The sequence below is a fragment of the Equus caballus genome, chromosome 1 (assembly GCF_041296265.1).
Source record: "Equus caballus isolate H_3958 breed thoroughbred chromosome 1, TB-T2T, whole genome shotgun sequence".
NCBI classification, from domain to species: Eukaryota; Metazoa; Chordata; class Mammalia; order Perissodactyla; family Equidae; genus Equus; species Equus caballus.
In genome coordinates, this window is record NC_091684.1 from 149,685,191 (window position 1) to 149,707,907 (window position 22,717).

At 36.5% G+C, this 22,717-nt stretch overlaps 1 protein-coding gene across 6 annotated transcripts in view; it reads right to left on the minus strand.

Annotated features, from left to right (window-relative positions):
• UNC13C (unc-13 homolog C) overlaps positions 1–22,717 on the minus strand; it is a 557,967-nt gene that overhangs the window by 347,103 nt on the left and 188,147 nt on the right. For all 6 annotated transcript variants that reach the window (XM_070236389.1, XM_070236405.1, XM_070236396.1 and 3 more), the window contains 2 exons: positions 5,393–5,471; positions 3,193–3,264 (listed from right to left, as the gene is read on the minus strand). In XM_070236389.1, coding sequence (XP_070092490.1) covers positions 3,193–3,264; positions 5,393–5,471 — 151 coding nt within the window. The remainder of the gene's footprint in view (positions 1–3,192; positions 3,265–5,392; positions 5,472–22,717) is intronic.

A 22,717-nucleotide genomic window follows, 5' to 3' on the forward strand; every position in this document is an offset into this window, starting at 1 on the left:
ACACTCATACCTGTTGTTTGAAAGTGGTCCTGTTCCTGAGCAGGAGGTCCAGAGTACCTGGGTGTACTGTGAACCTGCAGCTTCTGGATTGACTCCTAGGCATCAGAGAGGTGTTCTGACCTGCTTCTTCCTTCCATGTTATCTTTCTAGTGTCATACTAGGAAGAGGGCCCAGGTCTGGCCTCCGGATTGCTTCCAAACCAACTTCTTGTCATTTCTTTTATTAAGCCTGAATCCTGTTATTGGAAGAAAGACCCCCACTCTCCTAGACAAACCAATCCTTACTGAGAATTGACACTTTTGGAAGCATGCCATTAGATCAGCCCCCTAAACATGGTCATCAACCCAGATAGAAAAAACACGATTCTAGGATCCCTTTTCAGTTTAGTGATTTGGAGTTCTCACACTGCTTGAGTTTCTCGTAACCCTCACCTAAGCCTGTCTTAGTGTAAATATTCCTGCCTGTAGAAACTTCCATTATGACCTGTAGCATCAGTGGGTACAAAACATACTATTTCAGATCCCCTTCCACTATATGATAAGCCTCATAATGGCAGGGATTTTCAGCTGAGTTGTTCACTGTCTTATTTCCAGAATCTGAAACAATGTCTGACACATAGAAAATGGTCAATTAATATTTGTTGAATTATTGAATGGATCTACTTTTATTGTCCCACTGTTGGGTTCATACCTTGGAAACTATCACTCTGTGAAAGCAAACACAAGGCAGGAGAGTATAGTGCCAGGCAGACTATTGTTGTAGTATATGGAGACTAGATTGTTATTCCTTCTTGTGTTATTAAGCCAGATGGAAACGTTCAGAAACTGAAGTCCATAGCATTTATTTGATTGAGATTCACAATCACCCCCACTAGCTCCTTGTGAGTGAATTGGAACTGGTGATGGATGGGGCACCCGGCAGTGCTTCGCCACCGCCAACAGGGTGCTAAGGGAGGCTGCGCTGCTGAACATCGTCTCGCATCAGACTTTAGAGCTCCCTCCTCATTTGGAAGCGATAACTGAGCTTTTTACCGTCCTAAATCTCTTTAACTAAAAGAGAAGTGCTACCATTCAGTATTTTCCACATACCCAAGCCATTTTTCTTCATGTAAAGGCAAATATTTCATGCTTTCACATTGAGGGTACCTAGGAAGACTTTCAGCACCGAGAAGTAGAAATTATTCGCTTCAACATTTATGTTAGTAGCCCATGTAACAACTTAATGTGACAGCTTGTCAAAAGTGATATTTAATGTGGCTCTTGTACAGAAGTCATATTTCATTTACTTTTTGAGACATGGGCCCAAGGGAAATGGGCTTTATGAATTTTAGAAGAAGCTGATGGACTCCATTCATCCATCCAACAACCACGCAAAGTCTTTTACGTAAGACTTCTGAAACTAAAGAAGTAAAATGACATTTTTAAGCTGTTGGAAAGTAGAACAAGAGCTAACTTAACCATAAAGCGAGGGTGTGCTCCCTGTTCAGGGCCTCAGAAAATGTAGTAGCATTCTTCTAATTTCTATTAATTTCCTGTGAACTTTTCATAGGAATGAATATTTGTGGTTCAAACCACATACCATATTTTAAAATATAAGAAAGGTATAGTGTAGGAGTTTATCAATAAAAACCTTTGTCTTGATTATTTCCTCAAAAGCAAAGGACTAGATACTTTGAGACTCAGCAAGCAATATGGGGCTTACTCATACACCAGAGGATATTTACTTTCTCTTCTATCTAAACACTACTCAAAATACTATATGGCATCATAAATATAATAGATAAACATAGGACCTTGCGGAACTAGACACATTTTTTTAATCCTGTGGCACAATAGAAAATGTTTTAACTTGCTGTAGACTCAGATATACAAATGGACACATATTGTTTTGGCGATGTGTATTGGGATGGGAAATGTTTGCTGACAGAGACCCAGGAAATGCTGGCTTTGGGGAAGCCAGGACAATCATGGGAAGAAGAGAATGAGAAATAGAAATAATGGTGTCAGATGTCAAACGTATAGAAATTTAAAACAAGTAAGGTAATATTATTGGCCAAATTTTATTCTTTAAGAGTGGGAAGTCACTAAAATTGAGAAAGGTAGAGTATATTAGTTCCCATAAGGGAGGGCAAAGATAAATTGTCTCCAGAAAAAGCCCCAATAGAGAGGCTGTGCAGAATGCAGATACCATGGCATAACATCCATGGCAATTAGAATTGTCCAACAGTTTTCTACAAGCCCCTTATGCCCAGGCTATACCTAAAGCCAATTAAACCAGAATCACATGGAGTGAGACCCAGCCCTTGGTAGGTTTTAAAGCTCCCCCAGGTGACTCTAATGAGCCAAATTTAAGAATACTGACCTAGATATTCGCAGCCTACTTGAATCTTCTAATCATATTGGTTCTTTCATTGAGCAAGAATTTATAAAGCACCTACCTCATGGCAGACAGTGTACAAATAAGAGGAACAAAATATTTAACAAGAACAATAAACCAGGTATAGAGCTACCATCAAGGACATCAGAGTGTAAAAAAAAAAAAAGGTTTATGCAAAACAATCAAATTAATTGTAATAACAATGATAATAAAAACAACAGCTTGTATTTATTGTTTACCCTAGGCTCTGCCAAGTGCTAAACATGTATTCACTCCGTTAATCCTGTATCTTACTATTACCTCACTGTACGGATGAGAGGACTCGGACTCAAGAAGCTACCTAGCTTGCCCGGTATAATGCCAATGCTAATTTAGTAGTACAGATGGGACTCACGCCAGGCAGCCTTTACTCTCAACCATACTACACTATAGAGGTCATGATTAAATGCTAGAAAAGCCTGGAGGAGGAAACTAATAATTTACCCAAAAGAGGAGGGTGTTTGTGAAAGCCTCATAAAGGAGGCAAAACTTAAAAATTTAGCAGGATTTTTTGAGGGGGAGAATAACAGGTAAACTGTGTTACGATGGACTAGCATTTGTAAAGATGAGAAGCTGCATGAATATTCGCGCAGCAGAGGATAGTTTGTATGATAGAGAAGGTGAGACCAAGAGGAAATTTGTTTGGGGTCAGACTCTCCCTATTCTCCCAGGTATTTCTGGAACACTGGAACGGACATTACAAATGAGTGGCTCAAGCAGAATGGTTTTCTCCTGGACTATGATGAATATATAGTTAGTAATTGACTCTGCACCTACCAGTTCCTCATTGTTTAGTGATGTCCTAATCACCATAGCCAGGGAGAGTCCAGATTTCCGGGCAGCCAGAGTCTAAAACAGATAGAATTATGACTTATTTGTACATGAGGTGGCTGCTATGTACATAGAATGTGAAAATGTAAGAATATCAATGTTCATGTTTTAGTCAGTAGAGACTTGCCGTTTCCAGTAGTCAGCCAGTTCAACCAGAATATGGAATCATAGAACATCAAAGCTGAAAAAGGCCCCTTAGATCATCAAACCCAACCCTTACATTTTACAGATAAGAAAACTGAGGCCAGCAAGGCAGATGACCAGCCCAAGTTTTCCAGGCTAGCAAGAGGCTTCTAGAACATTGTTCTTCACCAAGGAGGTCATGATCACATTCTTTCATAAAACATGACAACTGATACAGAGCCAGCTGATTTGTATGATAGCTTGGAATCACAATTGGTGCTAGATGGTTCCTGAGTTATTCATAGTTCTATGGAATATTCTTCCAGGATATTTTCTTCAAAATGTCCATTTTTTCACTTGAGAATCATCACACCCCTGTTTGTTTTCTTCACTCAGTGTTGGTAACTTAGGTGATTTTAAATAAGACTCAAGTACCTTTAGTTTCTCCTATAAAATAGAACCACCATACCCTTCCTACCCGAAGCATATGCAATATAATAAACTTGACAGTGCCATAGAGAACTCTGGAATCAGAAGTTTTATATGGGGAAATTAAATCTGCTCTCTGATTAGGAGCAAAGGGAAGTCATTGTGGAGTAATGCATCTGGTCATAAATATATCTCCTTGGAAATACAAAGTCATGCATCCAAATAAAATTCAGCACAATCCTAAGTGGGGAAGTCACTCTCCACTCATCTGCACCCTTAGCCTATAAACCTATAGAGGGCTGACCTACAAAGGCTTACCCAAGATGATCTTCCATCTCTGAGAACTAGTGTCCATAAAATTACGTTTCTAGTCTGTATTTGCACCTGTTGTTTACATAAGTTGTTCAGTCTTTCAGAATTGAACTAGATATTAAATTCTTGGAGAACCATAACTTCTTATTCTTGTATGTTTCTCTCTTTATATTTTCCCATCTTGCTCTTTTTTACCCCAAGAATAAGTCCAGTGTACATTTGAGATTACAAACATTAATTAAATAAATTGAAAATCACTTACCATGGCCTGAAGATTCCAAGTGTCAGAGGAAACAAAGTGCACACAATTAGACATAAGAAAGGTTAGAAAAAGAGTATAATGATGTCAAACAAGCCTAACAATTTAAAATAATATCCACACTACAATGGCAGAAATTCAAGCTAGTTGTACAGACATGTCATACTTTCCAGTATAAGATATTTCCAGTCAAGATTATATCTTTCCTAATTTGAAACTAAAGTGATGGCCTTCAGATAAAGGTTTTCACAGAAAAACCAAAAATTACTGATATCAAGAAATTGTGCAAATTCTTGCCAAAAGGGAAATTTTGGCTTCTCTGGGGAAAAATATGTTTTCGCGGCAGAAACTATTAAGAATATGCCTCCAGAAAAATGTGACGACCCTGTGGATGATAGAAAACGTTTTTTAATGCTATTTGTGTTTGTAATCTAATACAGATCATTGTCAATTCTTTATATCTCTAGGTGGTCGCCAGCATATTTCATTATAGGAGAGTTTGGGTTATTCAGAGTTATGTCCAGGGCTAATAAAGGTTTTAATGACTTGGGAGCCATGGTTTTCTTTAGATAGTGGAACAGCTTAATAGTTTGGCCAGACTTGATCTTAATATAATAGAATAAAGAATTGATTAGTATTATCTGCTTGCTTTATAAAGTATTAAAGTCTACTGGGTTAAGGCGAAGAAGTTCAAATCAATGCTTGATTTGAACCCGTGGTCACTCATAACACTGAACACATCAAAGCCCAGTTGCAGCAGCTCACTTGGCATGCTGTGTGACTTCTTTTCACTCCATTATAGGATCATTTTAACTCAATTTGTAATTTCAACTAATATCAAAAGCTGTCAAAAGATTAGAATTATTTCTTCCATCTAATAGATTTTTAAGAAATAATAAATATAATACTTGCTGGATCTAGCTTCTTGTATGTTTCATTCTATGAAATACTTACAGGCTAGGCATTTAATGAGAGGAAAAGACAACACATGCAATCAAAGAGAATTAAACAGGAGCGACTTACCACATCTCGTACAATAGGCAAAGTCTTTTTCCTGCGGAGATCTGGCATACTGTCAATCCCGTAAAGTCCCCGCCCAGCCCTGAAAGAAGAAAAACAGGACTGATTTCAATGGGGACTTCTTAGAAGAAAAATTCCACTGTTCGTAGTAAAAAGACTATGAAAAACATTAATGGATGCCATGGTTTTCAACTGGTTCACAAAGCAGCAAGGATCCAAGACTCCAGGACCTTGACCATTGAGAAGGAGAGACTCCAGCTACCACACTTAGTGGTCACTTGCCTTCTTGGATAGTTCCATACATTGAAACTTTAAAATATACATGGTCTGGTTTGACACACTGTTTTACTGTCAGTATCAGTGAGAGGATAATCAAAATTGTTGGGTATATGGAACTTTGTACCTCCTGAAAGCAACAGAACCAAACCATTTTTTGGTGAAAGTTTGGTCTGCAATGGTAAAGAAAATACTTTAATTGTAAAAATATCATTTTTGTGTGTGTTGTGTCTTCACAGATTAAACTTCAAAGTGGCGTCCAAGGATCCATAGATACATTTAAAATATTAGTGATTACCCTAATACAAGAATTTCTACTTATCAGAATTTATCCACACATAAATGCACAGGATTAAAATAACTTGTTATACAAGGATGTTCACTATAAAATTTTTTTTGTAACAGCAAGAAAAGCTAGGTAACCTAAACATTCAACAATAGTATACTGATTAAATGAATTATACTGAATTATACAATGAGAAGAATGCAATAACTAGGTAAATATGTATATATGAAAAATATGCATAGTATATTAAGTAAAAAAAGCAATTTTGCATATTAGTAAGTTTAGTATGCTCTTATACACGTGTATATTTTTTATGCACAGAAAGTATCTAGAAAGATAATCACCAAATTAATAACTATTGATACCTCTGTGGAGTGAAATTGGATGAGAGAAAAAGAGAAGACTTTCACTATGTTATAAATTTGGTAATGCTCAATGTTTTTATAATAAACATGTGCCATTTTTGCTATTTAAAATAATTTTAAGAGATACTACTAATTATGTTTATTAAAAATTAGTTTAACTCATTGAATTTGATTTTTTATTATATCAAAGCTAGTCTTCTTATACAACCAAAAACGTGCTAAAATCACTGATGATAATCTCTCCTTATGCTCACTTGAACTGTAAAACTCTTTCTAACTTCTAGCTTAGAATGAGCTTTTTCACCAGGAACAATACAATTCATATTTCTGGGTGTTAGCGGGGAGAACTCTGCCACCAGAACAGGCTACAATAGGCAGTAATAGGTTACCAGCATTTTATAGTCCAGTTTTCCACTGACACAGAGATGCCTTCTGTGTTCTTGCTGCTTAGCTTTAAAAAGGGAAGCCTTTATTTTATTGGATTTTCCTTAGTAACCAAGGTCTTTCCTCCAATACTTCTAGTTGTATCACTTACTCGCTCGGTGATCTTGAATAACTCACTAAATTGTTCATACAACTCTTGTAAAATAGTAATAAAAGCAAAATATTAATAAAGATAAAATGGTAATAAACAGTGATAATGCCATAACTCATATGTTTGAAAATGAGGATTAAATGCAGTAATATATGTAGATTGTTAAAACCACTGCAGGGGAAGACCCCACGGCCGAGTGGTTAAGTTCGCGGGCTCCGCTTTGGAGGCCCAGGGTTTCGCCGGTTCAGATCCCAGGCACGGACACGGCACCGCTCATCAGGCCATGCTGGGGTGGCGTCCCACATGCCACAACTAGAAGGACCCACAACTAAAATATACAACTACGTATTGGGGGTTTTTGGGGAGTAAAATCAGGAGAAAAGAAAAGAAGATTGGCAACAGTTGTTAGCTCAGGTGCCAATCTTTAAAAAAAACCAATGCACATGAGTAAGAAGGATGTGTTAAACTCAATGATGAGCAAATTATACTTAAGGTCATGTACTTCACCTTAAAGTTACCTTTAGTTTAGATCACAGAATACAGGAAAATAGTAAATGTGGGGCAGAGATCAAGAAAGAGGAAAGAAAGAAGAGAAGGAAAGGAGAAAAGATAGGAGGGAAGACAGTGTGCATGGCAGGGGGAAATTACATTTAAGATCCTGTCCACACTGATCCTATGAGAAAGGAGTTAATACAGTTTCCATCATTGCCCACCAAATGCCAATTGACACCCTCTAGGGCAAGGGCTGTGATAATCACAGTGACAGTCAAAGATCAAGAATTGGGGCCACAAAAAGGAATCATTGGCAGCATGCTCTTATGAACTGCAAGAAACTGCAGAATTGAGAAGGGGAAAAGAGCAATTAATTTGTTTTTCCTTCTTCTCAATAACCATCTTCAGAAAATGAACCAAATACTCTCTCAGTGTAACTTCTCGCTTCCCTCCTACCCTCTTTCCACATTCTTCCCCCTCCCTGCTAGCTCATGCTTGACCTCTCACATCCCAAACACCAAATATATGGGTAAAGGATTATGTGAGTTGGTTTCTAGAAGGATTTTTCCAGTTCTATTTGCTCCAATCTAAGGCTCTGATTCCAAGCAGTTTCTACTTTATCCCCTCTCTGAACAGAATTAATAATGGCATGAAGTGTACATTAATAAATGTCTTTTCACAACATTACATGGCAATTATACTAACTAGCTGCCTTTCAGTGTTTTGAAATGTTTTGACTCCCTTATAATGTGACTTTAATAACTATGTAAAGAAACACATTCAGTTGTGATAATGGTTGAGAAAGTGATTTATAAACTGCAATGTGTTATATAAATGAGTTGTATGTTTTCTTCCTATCAATAATGATTTTTCTTTATGTTTTCCTTCTCATGAAACATAATTCAAATTCCCAAACACACCTAGAATCTTGAGCAACCCTATATACTCACAAATTCAGGAATCAGTTACACACATATATTTTCTTGGGCCTCACACTTCACCCCATGCTTGTCTCATCAGAACAGAGGTATCCAAGGACCCAGACCAAACCTGAGCATTACAGAATAATGAGCCCAAGTTAGAAGACATGGATCCAAAATTCATCTCTGTCTCGTCTGAGTCTCAGAAAGACTGACTGAGACAGACTCGTCTGAGTCTGTCATTTAATTTCATTGAACCTATGTATGGTTATATATAGAATTGTAATGCAATAAAAGTGTTCTCTTAATCTTCACAGATAGCCTCAAAAAAGTTCTTTATCAGTTGTGTTTCTTTATAATTTTACAATTTCATCATTACTATAAGAAGTTTATATAAACATATACTTTCATGAACTTATCCATCAAGTAATAACAAAGATTTTATTGCAAACCTGAACCTTAAAAAAATCTGCCGTAATGGCCTCATCTCATGAATAGAGAAGTGTTTGGTGAATACTATGAAGCTCTACACATGTAATCTATTTTCATAATATTTATTGAGAGTCTTCCTAACCAGGAGAGGTGTGAGAGAGATTAAATAAGAAAAAACGGTAAAGACTGTAAATATCAGTAGATAAGTAAATCATTGACTTTCCAAGTAAGAGGTCAAGTTAATGGATATTAGTTAAAATCCAAAGGAACTAACTAGGCTCAACGATGAGGAGGTCAGAGGAAGTCATCAACAAAGGCAATAGCAGACAAGTAATTCCAAAGCTGAGATCTGATTCTAGGGAAGAAGCTCTTTGATTTCAGCCCTTTCTCATATAGATGAGTGGATTAAGCTGACCCTAACTGTATCCAGGAAACTAGCTAAAAATAGCCAATCTTTATGTGGTGCTTACCAGGAGCCAGATATAATGCTAACAGTTACACCCAAACTTTACATGAATTACCTCATTTTATTCTCAAGAAATCAAATGAGGTATAGGAATAAGTACTTCTCTGATATTATACATGAGGAAATGGAAGCACAGAACGATTCAGAATGATCCCCAAGGTCATTATCTAATAGTTAGCAGCGTCAGAATTTGAACCCAAGCTCTATGGCTTACCATGCTCTACTGCTTATATGGTTGGATCATTCCATATTCATAACAACACTATGAGGTGAGGCTTACGATTAATTCCGTTAATGTAACTAAAGTTAAGCAACTTACCTAGGTCTAGAAGTATATGGCAGAGCTTGATTTCCATTGGAGGATTGTCTTACCTCAAACCTCATGTTCTTAATAACTAATACTTTTTGGCAGGAGGAAATAAGAGGCCTGTCCCAGTCCATCTAGAGGTGATGCCAGTATTTAAAACTTTTTCAATGTATTCCTAGAGAGTATTATCTTCAGATCAGAAACCCTATATCACTGGATAAGACACTCCCAACCCTCCCCAAGGAGTTCCTCTCCAGCTATTTAAGTGTCTCCCTAGGAAAAAGGAGCCTTTTAGACTATAGACATTGCAAATAGGACAAAAACATCAGGAGAGCTACAGAAATATTTGGAAAGTCAATGATGACATATAATGACAAAATGGATATAATTTTATAGGCTAAATTAAGTGAAATGTGTTCTAATTCAACATTCGTTCTACTACATAGTCAATATTTTCATGGTTTATTTATTTCTTACTTCTTTGCATAATTATATTAAAAGGAGTTTACTGAGTTTAATAAAATCTGAGATATAAAAGTATAATATATACATCTTGACTCAGGTTCAGTTAATCATCTTGTTATGGAACAAACAATTATCTAAATTATCTAAAGGATATATACTCTGTAATTTTTAAGGAATCTGATATTTAGATACAGGGGGTAAAATATGATTTTACTAAGTACACTTTAATTATTTTAATCCAAAATTGGTCTGATAACGTATTGAATGTATGGAAATTGAAAAAGAACTCTGAGAAGGCACCAAAAGAGTATTGCATGAAAACTATCAAGCAAACTTTCTAAAGGTAGAACTTTCTGATTATGGGACAAAGGTATGTTATCTCTGCAAGTGGATGGTTGACGGTTAATCGGTAATATTCGTAGACTAACTAATTTCCACTAGAGATCATAAAACTGGTATACTTTCCTTATATCCAATGGAGTTGTTAAATTAAAGACTACAGGCCTAAAAATGCAAATTGTAGTGCTTCTGTTTATTTCTATGTTTCCAAGACAAGGCAGAGCTACATAATTAATCTTTTTTAATGGAACCTTAAGGCAATATAAAGATTAATAATGAATCATACTAAATCCCTGTCCTGTAATACAGCTGTATTGTCTTTCAGACTATTAAAAACAATTCTTTGTATTTATTTAGTTAGCAAATGGTAAACATATAATAATCTATTTTTCTTTTTTTACTTAACGTTACATATTTTACGTATATTTTTAACACAATTTTCCTGATGATCATTGTATACTTTAATTATTCACCTGTTACATATGAAGATATGCTATTCAGGATATTTTATTTTTCACATTCTCTCTTTTTATTTCCATTATTGTCAATACTGAATGAGTATTTATATCTGTGTAATTGATTATTCACTCCCCATATCCAATTAATCATCAATTCTTAAAGATTTTTTTGTTTCCGTATTTCATCAAAACTAAGACACCATCTGTCATAAGCATTATTTTATATATCATTATGAAAAGAATCAGATTAATCTTTGACACCAAGCTTTCTTTGCAATTAGAATTTAAATTTTATACTTATTGCAAGGGCTCTCTTAAACTGACTTCATCTATGATATAGATTTGTGATATATCAATCATATTTTTCTATCCATGAAAAGGAAAAAATAAACTAAATAAACTGTTAGTCTTTGAACTTCTCATTCAGAGTCCAACTTGTCAGAATCATTCTTCAACTCAGAATTACCAATGTCTGAGACTTTTTCCAAATTTTGTCCTTTAAGCCATCCAGAGCATCAGTGATTTAGCATTAGGCAAAATATGTCTCTTTTGTTCCAAGAAACAGACAACTATGATGCAGATTTTGATGCTGGTGGGCTCTCAACCTTATCAAAACATCAAAGTAGACAAACAGGCAGGCAATGAAACACTTACAAGTGCTGCTTGGCTACCAATGTTTTTAAGACACCACCTCTTAATGCATTATTAAGATGCATCTCAGTTTGTTATAATATATAAAAACGGATGTTGTAGAATTGACAAATATGGTATTTTGGGCATCTGTATCCCTCCTGAAACTCCTCCATTGACAGTGCCTATTCTAGGCCTTACTCTCTTAGATAATCTCTTTGATTTTTTGCCACTCCATTTTTTACATTGCCAATAGAGTGATTTTTCTAGAACACAAATCCAAAGATGTCATTTTCATACTCAATATCCCTCATTGCTTACAGGATACAGAGCAAACTCCCTTATATCCCAATATGGTATGGTTGCTCCTCCAGTTTCACCTCTTTTGTCTTCTCCCTCTACTTCCTTGTTCCACTTATCCTGAACTCCTTGTAGATCCTCGAGGACATCACACTGTTTCCCACCTGTCTGTTTTTGGTCTGCTATTCCCTCTACTGGTACTGGCTTCCTCACTGAGTAGCATGAGGTAACACCTACCTACCTCTCAAATGAAACTTGAACATAGCACTCATTAATCCATAAGATGGATGTAAATACCTCCTCCTCATCTCAACCAAAGGTGCTTTGCTGTAACTGCAACATCAGGGATTCTCAGTGGGAGGGGCTGGGGAGTGAGCGGGGTGGAAAGGGGAGAATCATGCCTTCCCCCTGACAAATGGGCTTCTCAGCAGCTGTGTGGGTTAAACCATAAATATTTGTTACTTACAGAAGGATATCCTACTTTTTTGTTCTGGGGCAGAAAAAACGTTTGAGAACAGTTGTTCTGTCTTCTGTCATAACGCTTGTAAAACTGCATTCTGTTTGTTTATTTACATGGATGTCCCCACCAGAATATATGTTCAAAAAAATTAGAAATAAATCTTACTCATCTCTACTTCCCTAGAGCCAACTCTGGCATGTAGCAGGGAAGAATGAAAAGTGTAGGTTCAAGTTAATAGTCCTTGACATCAGAGAGATTGGACATTAAATAAACTATGATCTTGGTTAAAAATGTAAGATCCTTATCTCTGAAATAATACCAGGAAAAAGTAAAACAGAAGCCTGAGGACCAGGAAGAAAATCAGGGACTTCACACTAAAGTGGATTAGCAGGCAAAGGACTTAGTCACTGGAAGAAGATAAGAGCCTAATTACTAGACCCATAAATATTTTTTAACCTCCATAAATCTCAGTTATCTCACATGGAAAATGGAAAAATTAGTTTCCTTGCAGCATTGTTGGGAGTACTGATTGAGATAATGAATGTAAGCAGATAATACATTATTGGTAGCAATTATTTTATTATAGAATTGTGTAGACAGGAACATTATTGAAGTTGATGGAATGTATGCTCACCCACTGCAGCCCTAAGTTATTTATGTTCCTCCACACTACGGAATAGATTACTCACAGAGTCTCCGGCAGACATGAACTTGTAGGTAGCTATCTACCCAAAGATTAAAGGAAGAGAAGGGCAGAAAGCCAAAGTTGTGATTGCACCTTATGTTGTATTCTGAGCTCTATTAAGTTCCTCTTCTGACTCAGCTTTAGTCTAGACTTCTTTCCTCTGCTGATCCTGTCTTGGTTAGCATCTCAGCCCTGATGATGCATCTTGGCTGAGCTTATTCCCTGCCTAACCCTTATCTACAATCCTGGTCCCAGTTATTTAGCTTCATGTTGGATAAAGGTCCCACAGATGCCCCAACTAACTTCATTTTTTTCTGTTAGCTCTCATCTTGAAAAACACTGCTTTTATCCTCTCAAATAATTTTCTAAGCTCTGTCTTAAAACAGGAAATAAAATTCAAAGCATAAATCTCCTCCCCAGTACTAATCACTGCAGACTCTTCCATCTTCTCTTCATTACTTCCTGGATTCTCTTAACTGTGGCCATTAAGAAGGATGTTTGTCTTTATTGGAAATGGCATATAGTCCTTTAAACAACCCTTGATGATCTCTTTGGAGGGATCTACATTAGACACTGACATGCCATCTCTCAATAAAACCAGAAGAGCCATATTTCCTTTTGCCTTGGAGTGATCACTAGTTCCTTGGTTGAGCATGACATGAAATAATTGGCTTGAGTTTTGAGGCCATGGTTGCATGAAAAATAATAAAATTATGTGCAGTGGAACAATACTATTCATGTCCGAGAGGCAAAATGAAAATGAAGCAAATAGAGTACAGCATATTCATATTTCCCATCTCTTGCTCATTCTGGGTATGTATTAATAAAATAGTGAACTGGCATGTTGAATTACCCACCGTTTTTAAATGGTTTCTTTTCTCTTTCTGTGTTTTGCTTTCACTCTCTTGCTCTTTCTCTAGTTCATACAGTAAATTTGTATAGAAAGGGACTCCACTGAAGTAGGCAAGGAGCATGTTTGTTGTGCTGAATGCCTGGAACACAGTGGGTATCAAGAAATAGTTTTTGAATGTTCTTGAACATAGCTACAAACCTGTCAGCACTTTCAAGCCAAGACATCCATTTCAGAACCAATTATTTTCACTGCAAATGTTTTTTGGATGTCTCCTTTTGATTTCTCTGTTTTTTATGCTATCACCATTTGCCCAGTTGCAGAAGTTTAAAATCCTAAATAACAGCTAATCCAAGCTGAAAAACTCAAGCAAGTTAAGAAATGATATATTCCAATATTCAGTCTTGTATTTTAGGTATGTGAAAACTGAGCAGCACAGAATTTAAATGCTTGCCCAAGATACCCAGATTATGGCAGCAGGCTAGAGATACTCGGGGTTCCAGACCATCACTGCCGTCCTTTCCCTCTCCGTTTCTTCCCATTTTCCTTCACGGTCACAGTTTGTCTGTCCAGCTCTCATTTGCAACTTTGTCTATATTTGGGTCACTACAATTTTGTTGTGATGTTTACTGTGTTATGCCTGGAATTCTTTTTATTGCCTTTATAATTAACAATTTGCCCATCTCCAGTTTATCCCATCTTCAGTTCACCTTGAACAAAACTGCTCCATCCATCTTCCTATATTTATGTAGCCAGGAGACTAACATGATGAAATGATGTTTTAAGAAGTCCAGTCTGGCAGTGCTATCAGATGGATTAGAGGACGGAGAAAGGAGACAGAGAGACGGTCTAAAAGATTGAAGTAATCCTGAATTCCTTAATGGATTCCTTAATGAGGGTCTTGACTGAGGTGGTTTCACCACTTTCTCTTTCAACCCTTTCATTCCACCTATGAACTCTGCTAAAATTCTCAATTCAAACTGCTATAATATTTTAAAGAGTAAATGGCCTGATTGTCAAGCAGAGCCTTTGTATGCCACTAAATTACTTTCTCCTTTCCTCGCCATTTGACCTCGTACCGCTCCGCAATGCTCTTTAACACTTTAAGCAGGCTTTTTCTTTCAAACATTTTATCCTTTGAAACATGGTTTCAGAAGTGCTGACTACCTCATTATTCATCTTTACATTATTTTTAAAAAGCTAATGTTTTTACTATTTTTATGTTTTTAAAGAGATAAAGGGGATGTGAAAGATTTACCATCCTGGCAGTAAAGGGGATTGCGAGTTATATTTCCAAGGATTAAAAATATTTCCCATAGCAAAACAACCAAATGGTTATAGGTTTTAGTAAAATGAGTTGCAGAAGTGAAAACCTAAAATGCAGCTGTTAAACATTGCCCTGAAGATATCTCAATGTTAGACTTGAGGGGCAACGTCAGCTGTAACTTCTAACAACTCAATTACAGTATGTACCTTTTAGGGCTCACTTCCTTAATAGATTGTTTATCAAGTAGACAAGATAGCCTTTTCTAGGGCTTGCAATTCCCTATACCAAAAACCTTTCTTATCCCTCCCATAACATTATTTGCACCTAAATTAACCTCATACATTATCTCATGCTACAGAACAGAAAACAAATTAAAAATACAGCCTTCAACCTTTCTCATAATTAAGCATTCGGTATTGTTTGAAAAAAAATTTTTCCTTTAGTTAAAATTCATGCTACATAGGGTCTCAATTTAGAGTGTTAATAAATCCTAAACCATGATTTTGCGGCTCAAAGCTGTAGTAAATATGAAATTGTGTGCACCGTGTGTTCCTTGGTTTGAAGCTAATTTTCTTAGTAATCTCTGTCTGGAAAATCTCAGCATCCATTTATACATAGTTTATAAAGTATAATCATTCATAAGTTAATGAAAAACTAGCTTCTTAATGTTTTACTTAAATTCCCTAAATAGAATCAAACATCTGATAGCAAAGAAACTACACTTCTCGAAGCTAAAACCTCAGAGTCCTTTTAATTATACTGCTCTTTAGACGTATGATGCATATTTAATCCCTGGAATTTTTAACAATCTCTCTCCTATAACTAGTGAAGATTAGCAGTACCTGGCAGCAGAGACTAAAGCCATTTGGTGGTTGCCAGACTTTCACAGCCCAAGACCCTCTTATTCTTAGACAATGTTTCTTGAATCCTTTTGTTACAGCTTCCCTGCTCCATGCTAACAGAAACACAAAACATGACCCAGAATTTAGCTCAAATAAAGACACATCCAATCGAGTGGTCTAGCTTTGACAGGCAGTACCAACAAAGGCCTTGAGGCCCTGCTCACCACAAGGAAAAAGAATAAAGAGCGAAGGAAACTCATGCTTTGTATAACTCAGGAAATATCCCGTTCTCAGACAAGACAACCGAGTCAAGCCCTGGTTACATGCTATCTCATGGTTATCTCATTTTAAGGGGTATTACAGAATTCTTAGAGTAGAATTAACATCTAATTTTAGAAAAACAATAAATATATACCAAGTACTGTTTTAACAATATGCCAACCAGGGGGTGGATGTTGGAGGGATTCCAACTGAGCCAAATATGCAGCGATAAAATATAATAATATTGTAGTATCAATTATATTTTTAAAAAATGTCTTCCTGTCCACTGATTCCTGTCTGTTATTTCTGTCCCTCAGTAGCTCTGTGGGAGCTTTGACTCTCTGGCTGTATGACCTCAATTCTTATGACTGGCAGACTTCTGGCACCACTGGACTAGAGGACATTCTCACGCCTCCAAACATTTTGAGCATAACTACTTGTTACACTTGGCAGGTTATGAAGTGGTTTCCCTCACCTATCCATCTGCTGCAAAATCCTTCCTCTGCAACTCACGAAGGTTCTCGAGGAGTGACTGCCCCGAGGTGTGTAAGTAAGCAGAAGCTTATGAAGTTAATAAAACTCAACCACATGATCTGAAATAACTTTATTTAATAGCCAAGGACAAATCCTACCATGCTACCGTTGCACTCAATTTATTCCTTTTATAATGCACAGTTAAGCATCATGTGATCATTATTTGTTCACATCTGTCTTCCCCCCAGATTATGGACTCCTCAAAAACAGGAACTATATACAATTTGTTTTTCATTCCTAGTATTTAGTATAGGATTTTACACATATTAGTATTAGTATGTATATCACTTAGTAAATAAATAGTAAAATTAATGATTGGAAGAATTCTTTTCAGTTATTTTTTTAGGTACTCCTTTCTAAAGTAAATAAACATTTACACGTAGAATCTTGAGTAATTAGAAATTAAAAAATTGTTCCAATTATCTTGTCTGAATCAGGCTTGGAACAAAGATTATTATTCTAACAGGTATGCTTTGCTGAAAATTGAAAAACAAATCAATTCATTATTTCTCTAATTCAAAATGTTGCTCTTCCTGTACTTAGCATAGGAACATGTTACTTACTCAGTGTAATCAGGGGTTAGACAGAGAATAAGTATTATTTTCTCCTAATGGATATGACTTGCAATTTCAGGTAAACCTACAGTACAGAAATGGAGCTTTTGAAAAACACATACCTGACCAAAAGGTAATTATAGTTATTTAAACAAAGATAAATCCATCTATATTTAGCTTAATGTGTAATCAACTCTGCTAGCAGACTGTCAAACTAGTATTCTAGAAACAGTTTTTAAAACCAGTATTTAAAACAAACAAACAAACAAACATCTAATTAGAATGGAAGGGAGAGTGAGGGAACCAAGTTATGTAGATTTGGAGAATTTGGCTGTGCTGACTGCAGAAGCGGAAAGAGAGAAGACCTTGTTTATTCTGCTCAGCTGCCGTGAGGGTCACTTTATCGTGTGCATAATGAGCAGTCTTCTTTCAATGTGTGTTGGCATTGGAGCTGGTTTCCAAGGACTGTATATGATTCTCTGGATTTGGGCAAGAATCATCTGGCCAGTGGTATATAAGTATAGTTACTTGAAATGGGCACATTTCTGAATATGATCATTAACACAAAAATGATACAAAGATCTACCTGAATTTTTCCTTTGGGTGCATGCCTGCCTGGCATTTCTCCATCACATCGATCTCTCCTCAGTAGTTTGGCACAATGAGAGCTTAGCCATTTACCTTTTTGTGATTATTTCACCATGGGAGATGAAGTAAAGAGGATACATGTCAAGTTTGTTTGTAAACTGCAAGCAATATGATAATGGAACAAATGTAGCAACCTTCTAGCAGTCAGCAAGTGCTGGTCAGAGAATATGTTAGTTCCTGGAATCATAACTTGGTCATTTTGCCTCCCCATGCAAGCTAAAGCATTTGAGCCAATGAAAACTAGGACCTCATATAAAATAAACAGGTCTTAGGAGTGAATAAGCCAATGAGAAGTAATCTACTGGCTCTTACCTTATAACCTGGGGGTAATAAATGAGAGAAGAGCAGACTTTTGCCACTGATCTTAATAGTGTTGTAGGGGATGGGAGCTCAGGTTGTGCCCTGACCTGAATTCTGCTCACAGACTAGGCAGCTGTCAAGCAAACTCATTTCTTTTGATTTTCTGTAGAAAAGGCAACTAAGACTAGATCTGCCAAATATGGTATATCCCAAGAAGTCCTACTAGCACTACACTCATTACCCTTTTTAAATCGAGGGAGAACACTGGGACAAAGTGTGGAAGTTGGGGGAATGGGTATTTGGTATTATTACTTCCATTTTGTCCAATGCAACCAGTTGTGCACTGGAGCTGGCCTCATGGCTCTGGAGAGCAGATTGTGCATATCTTTACCCAACTCCACATTCACAGACGACACATTGATAGCCTGAAATTGGCCATGGTAGGATAACTTAGACCAAGAAAACAGGCAAAACTACAAATTAGGACCTTTTTTACTGGAAAGCCAGTTATAAAACATTTACGAGCACACCACTAATCATGACTCTTGCTAATAAAGGGACTCCTATAATTTGTTACTTTATTAACTAAACTAACTCTTTTGTTTCAGTTGATGTCTATCTTTGATTGATGTGGGCCCTTAGTATCTTTCTGCATATCTTAGTACAAATATTTGAGTTCTTAATCAGTATCTTTTTTAGAAACTCAATTGAAAAGGAAGTCAGCATAGAGTACACATAAATAGTCATGCAATTTACGTCAGTGACCTTATGATTCTCTGGTCATATGAATTCACTTCAGCATTTACTGAGCTCCTACTCCGTGCCCAGTCTACTAAGTGCTGTGGAGTGTTGGGAGACAATTCTTCATGGGTCTTTTGCATTTCTATACACCTTATGAGTGGAGGCACTGGCTCTGTTCCAGAGTAACTTTTCACTATGTTCATAGAGTGCACATAAAGATAGTGTCCTCCTCTGGAGTAGAGGACAAACTTGTGTGCTGGTCAATATAGTAAATGTAATCTCTTCTTCTGGGGCAAAATTTGGCCTGGTTTGCTTTTAAAAGATTGGGGTTTCCTAAGCTCAGAAACTGATGCAAATCCACTGTATAATTTGCATCCATCTAGGTCTGCCTCCACATTGTCCCTGCGGGGTTTAGCAGACAAGAGAAACTAATGCGAACACGAAGTTCATGCTACCTGCTGTGTAATGAGTAATAAGGTCCTTTCTCTGACCCAGTAGTCCCATGCCTTCTGCTAGCAACTATGAAACTGTGGTAGGCTAACTTGTCAGCTAATAAGTAGAGTAAAATATCAGATCTTTCACAGTTCCTGACATAGAGGACATAAAATAAGTTTATTCTTGGCCTTAAAGAGACATATAAAATGTTGAGGAGATATGCGATGATGTATGAATGCATGCAATTATAAAGCATTGAATTGCATATAACCAAAATATATAAAGCTATATTAAGTAGTTCAAAGAGGAAAGATGTGTAGCATAAATGCTTGAATCACTCATCATGAAAAAATCTATGGTACAGCACTACATTTCATTACAAAAATAAATATTTTATGCCACACAACCCTCATTCATGGTCATGCTTGTTAGGTAGAAGCATCAATCATCTAATTAGTGACAAAGCAACTGATTTAAAGAACCAAGATACAAACGACTTTCAACAAAAGCACTGATGAGAAAAATTAACACTTGTTTTGCTAGACAAAAAAAAAAATTGTAGTTTAGTAAATTTTGCTTTCTTAACAAATGATATGAAACATTTCTTTACTCTGTTGAACACCAACTGTATGTCAGATAGTCCTGTAAACTTTTTTATAAGTATTCTTTGTAACACTCACAATAACTTTTCAGGTAGGAATTATTATTTATATTTTATAGAAGAGGAAATTGTGGTTCAGAGAAGTTAAATAATTTGTTCAAAATTAATACAACTACTAAATAACAGAAAATTGATTCAAATATTATTAGTCAAGTAGTTATGAAACACAGTGTCTTACACATACCTTTAATAAAATAAACATATACTGATTAACGTGTGCCAGACTCTTCAGTCTATCTCTGGACCATTTAGGATAGTTTATAATTGGAGCATAGAACTGGGCTCCAGGTTGCCCATAATCTCTTCTCAGCTACCAAATAAGGTTAATAAGGAACTTCAAATGGGAGAGCTAACAAAAACATTTTTCCCATCTTTGGGTTTCTAGGACATTTACCCCACTATAATTTCCATTCTACCCTGAAACCCTCTCTCCTCGGGCACTTAAGTCTCCATACAGCTAAACATTTAGAGTGGAGGGGGACAGGGGCAGAGGAGCTTGAGGACAAGGGTTGAAGATGCAGGATCCCAGGGACACTTGGTTTCAGTACAAGAGCCCTAAGCCATGAGGAGGGCAAGGGCAAGGTGTTCAAGTCCAGGGACTTGCCTTGTTAACCGTGGGTTTGCTTTCATAAAGAAAAATCTCATTCTCTCTAGGAGACATAATCACATAGAGCAAGAGCCCTTGCTCTGTTTGGGTTTGACTGTGTAGACAAACACTGATAAGCATAAAAATATTTAGGGCCAAACAAGTACTCAAGTAGAGAACCAAAAAGCAATTTCACTTTTTCCTTGAAAAGCAAATACAAGAACTCAAAACTACTATAGTGTAGGGCTATTTATTGCAGATAAGTTTTTGTTTAAATCTCATCTTTTCAATGAGACTTTTTTAACCTTGCCACTCTATCTAATACCACAACATGTGAACTGCCCCTACTCCCCCACCAAAACTCACCTCCACATCGGCACTCCCAAACCCCTTTAGCCTGCTTTATTTTTTTTCTATTTCCATAGTTCTTATGACCATCTTACACATTACATAATTTATTTATGTTTATTTGTTATCTGTCACCCGTACTAGAATTCAAGCTTCTCAAGGAACAGGGATCTTCGTTTTGCTTCCAAGTGCTTTGAACAATGCCTAGTGTATAGTTGCTCAATAAATACTATGGGAATGAATGAAAGCGTAAACAACCATTAGCTGTTCAATAATAATTATTATTTATTTAGCTTTTACTATGTGCCAGTTATTGTTATAGCTGCTTTGCACACATTAACTCGTTTAATCCATACAATAAATCTATGAGATGGAACTACTCTTATCCTTAACTTATAAAATCCTTATTTTACAAGTTGGCATATTAAAGTACTGAGACGTTAAGTATCTTGCTCGAAAATCACACAACTAGTAACTACAGAGCTGAGTTTTGAATGTGGGGAGTCTGGTTTCAGAGTCAATCTTCTTAACCACTACATCAGTAATTGTAGTCATTGTATTCATAATAGTCACATGAGTCATTTCAAGAAAAGACAAATATGTTGTATTTTAAGAAGACATAGACGTATATAATACTTTTTAGAAACATATTTAATCAAAATTATTCTAATAAAGTATTAATTATTTAGGTATCTTTAATGGGAACTTCAGTTATCTAGATAATTAATTTATGTAGATTATTGTATTCCCTCAAATATTTCGTTAGTTGTTGAATTCTGTTGAACATATTTCTATTTCCACAATTTCTTCCTCTCTCTTTCTTCCCTAATCCTTCTCCCTGTCCTTCCCCATTCATGTCCTTCTGCTTCTCTAATTCGTTATGATTGCCTCCATCATCATCACTATCATCACCGTCATCATCACCATCACCATTAACAAGGTGTCACTGCTACATTAAATTGGCTCCTGCACTGTAGGAGAATGCTTACTCTCCAAAATTGTAAGATCCAAGATTTTAGTCATAACTTTTATTTAGGGCCCAAAGTTACTCTTGCTACTTCATATACCTTGGGTTTTATTTTCCATTAGAAGTGTGATATATTTTAACAATCCCAACACAATACTTTGTTTTGGGAGTTATATATGTAACCAGAGGTCACCACGTTATAAACTTCTGACATTCATGAACTATGTTCTTGCCATAGCAATTTCATAAGCAAAGAGCTCTTACCTTGCAGTTTCTCTCACCTTGCAGTTTCACTTGCTGTAATTTTCCAGTTTGTGATCTTTTGACCACACTAAAAGCTGACTCCTTATATGCACATAAGTACATCTATAAGAAACACCATGAGGCTCCCATTTTTACTTTACACTCAGTGACAAGCACCACACGTGCCTTTAACACAATTTACTGTCTGGTCTAAACAGAATCATGTCTGACAGGCATTTCCTTCACCTGATCCTGGTTTAGCGCCCAACTGTGAGGATGATCTGCCTTGCTTTAGGGAGCAGAAGTGCGATGATTGAGTCCTTAAATACCACGGGCATTGATTCATGGCCCATGCTCTAATAACCATCAACCATTTGAACGTCTGAACAGACACAATTTAATATTCCAATTTGTTAGCCATTTTCTGTTAGGGAGGTCAGGCCACATTGAACTACTTAAAGAAGGTAGAGATGAGTTCAAAATAATTCCAATTGAAAATAATCCAAACCTTTGCTATTATGGAAAATAATTTCTGTTCATGTAGGTGAGTACTTAAGTTGATTAGAGGATGAGAGATAGGAGTCTTATGAAGATCGATTTAGGCAGGGTAAGTGGGAGGTAAATGAATAGCACAAAGAGAAGGAGAGACACTATTACAGAACAAAAAAACCCACC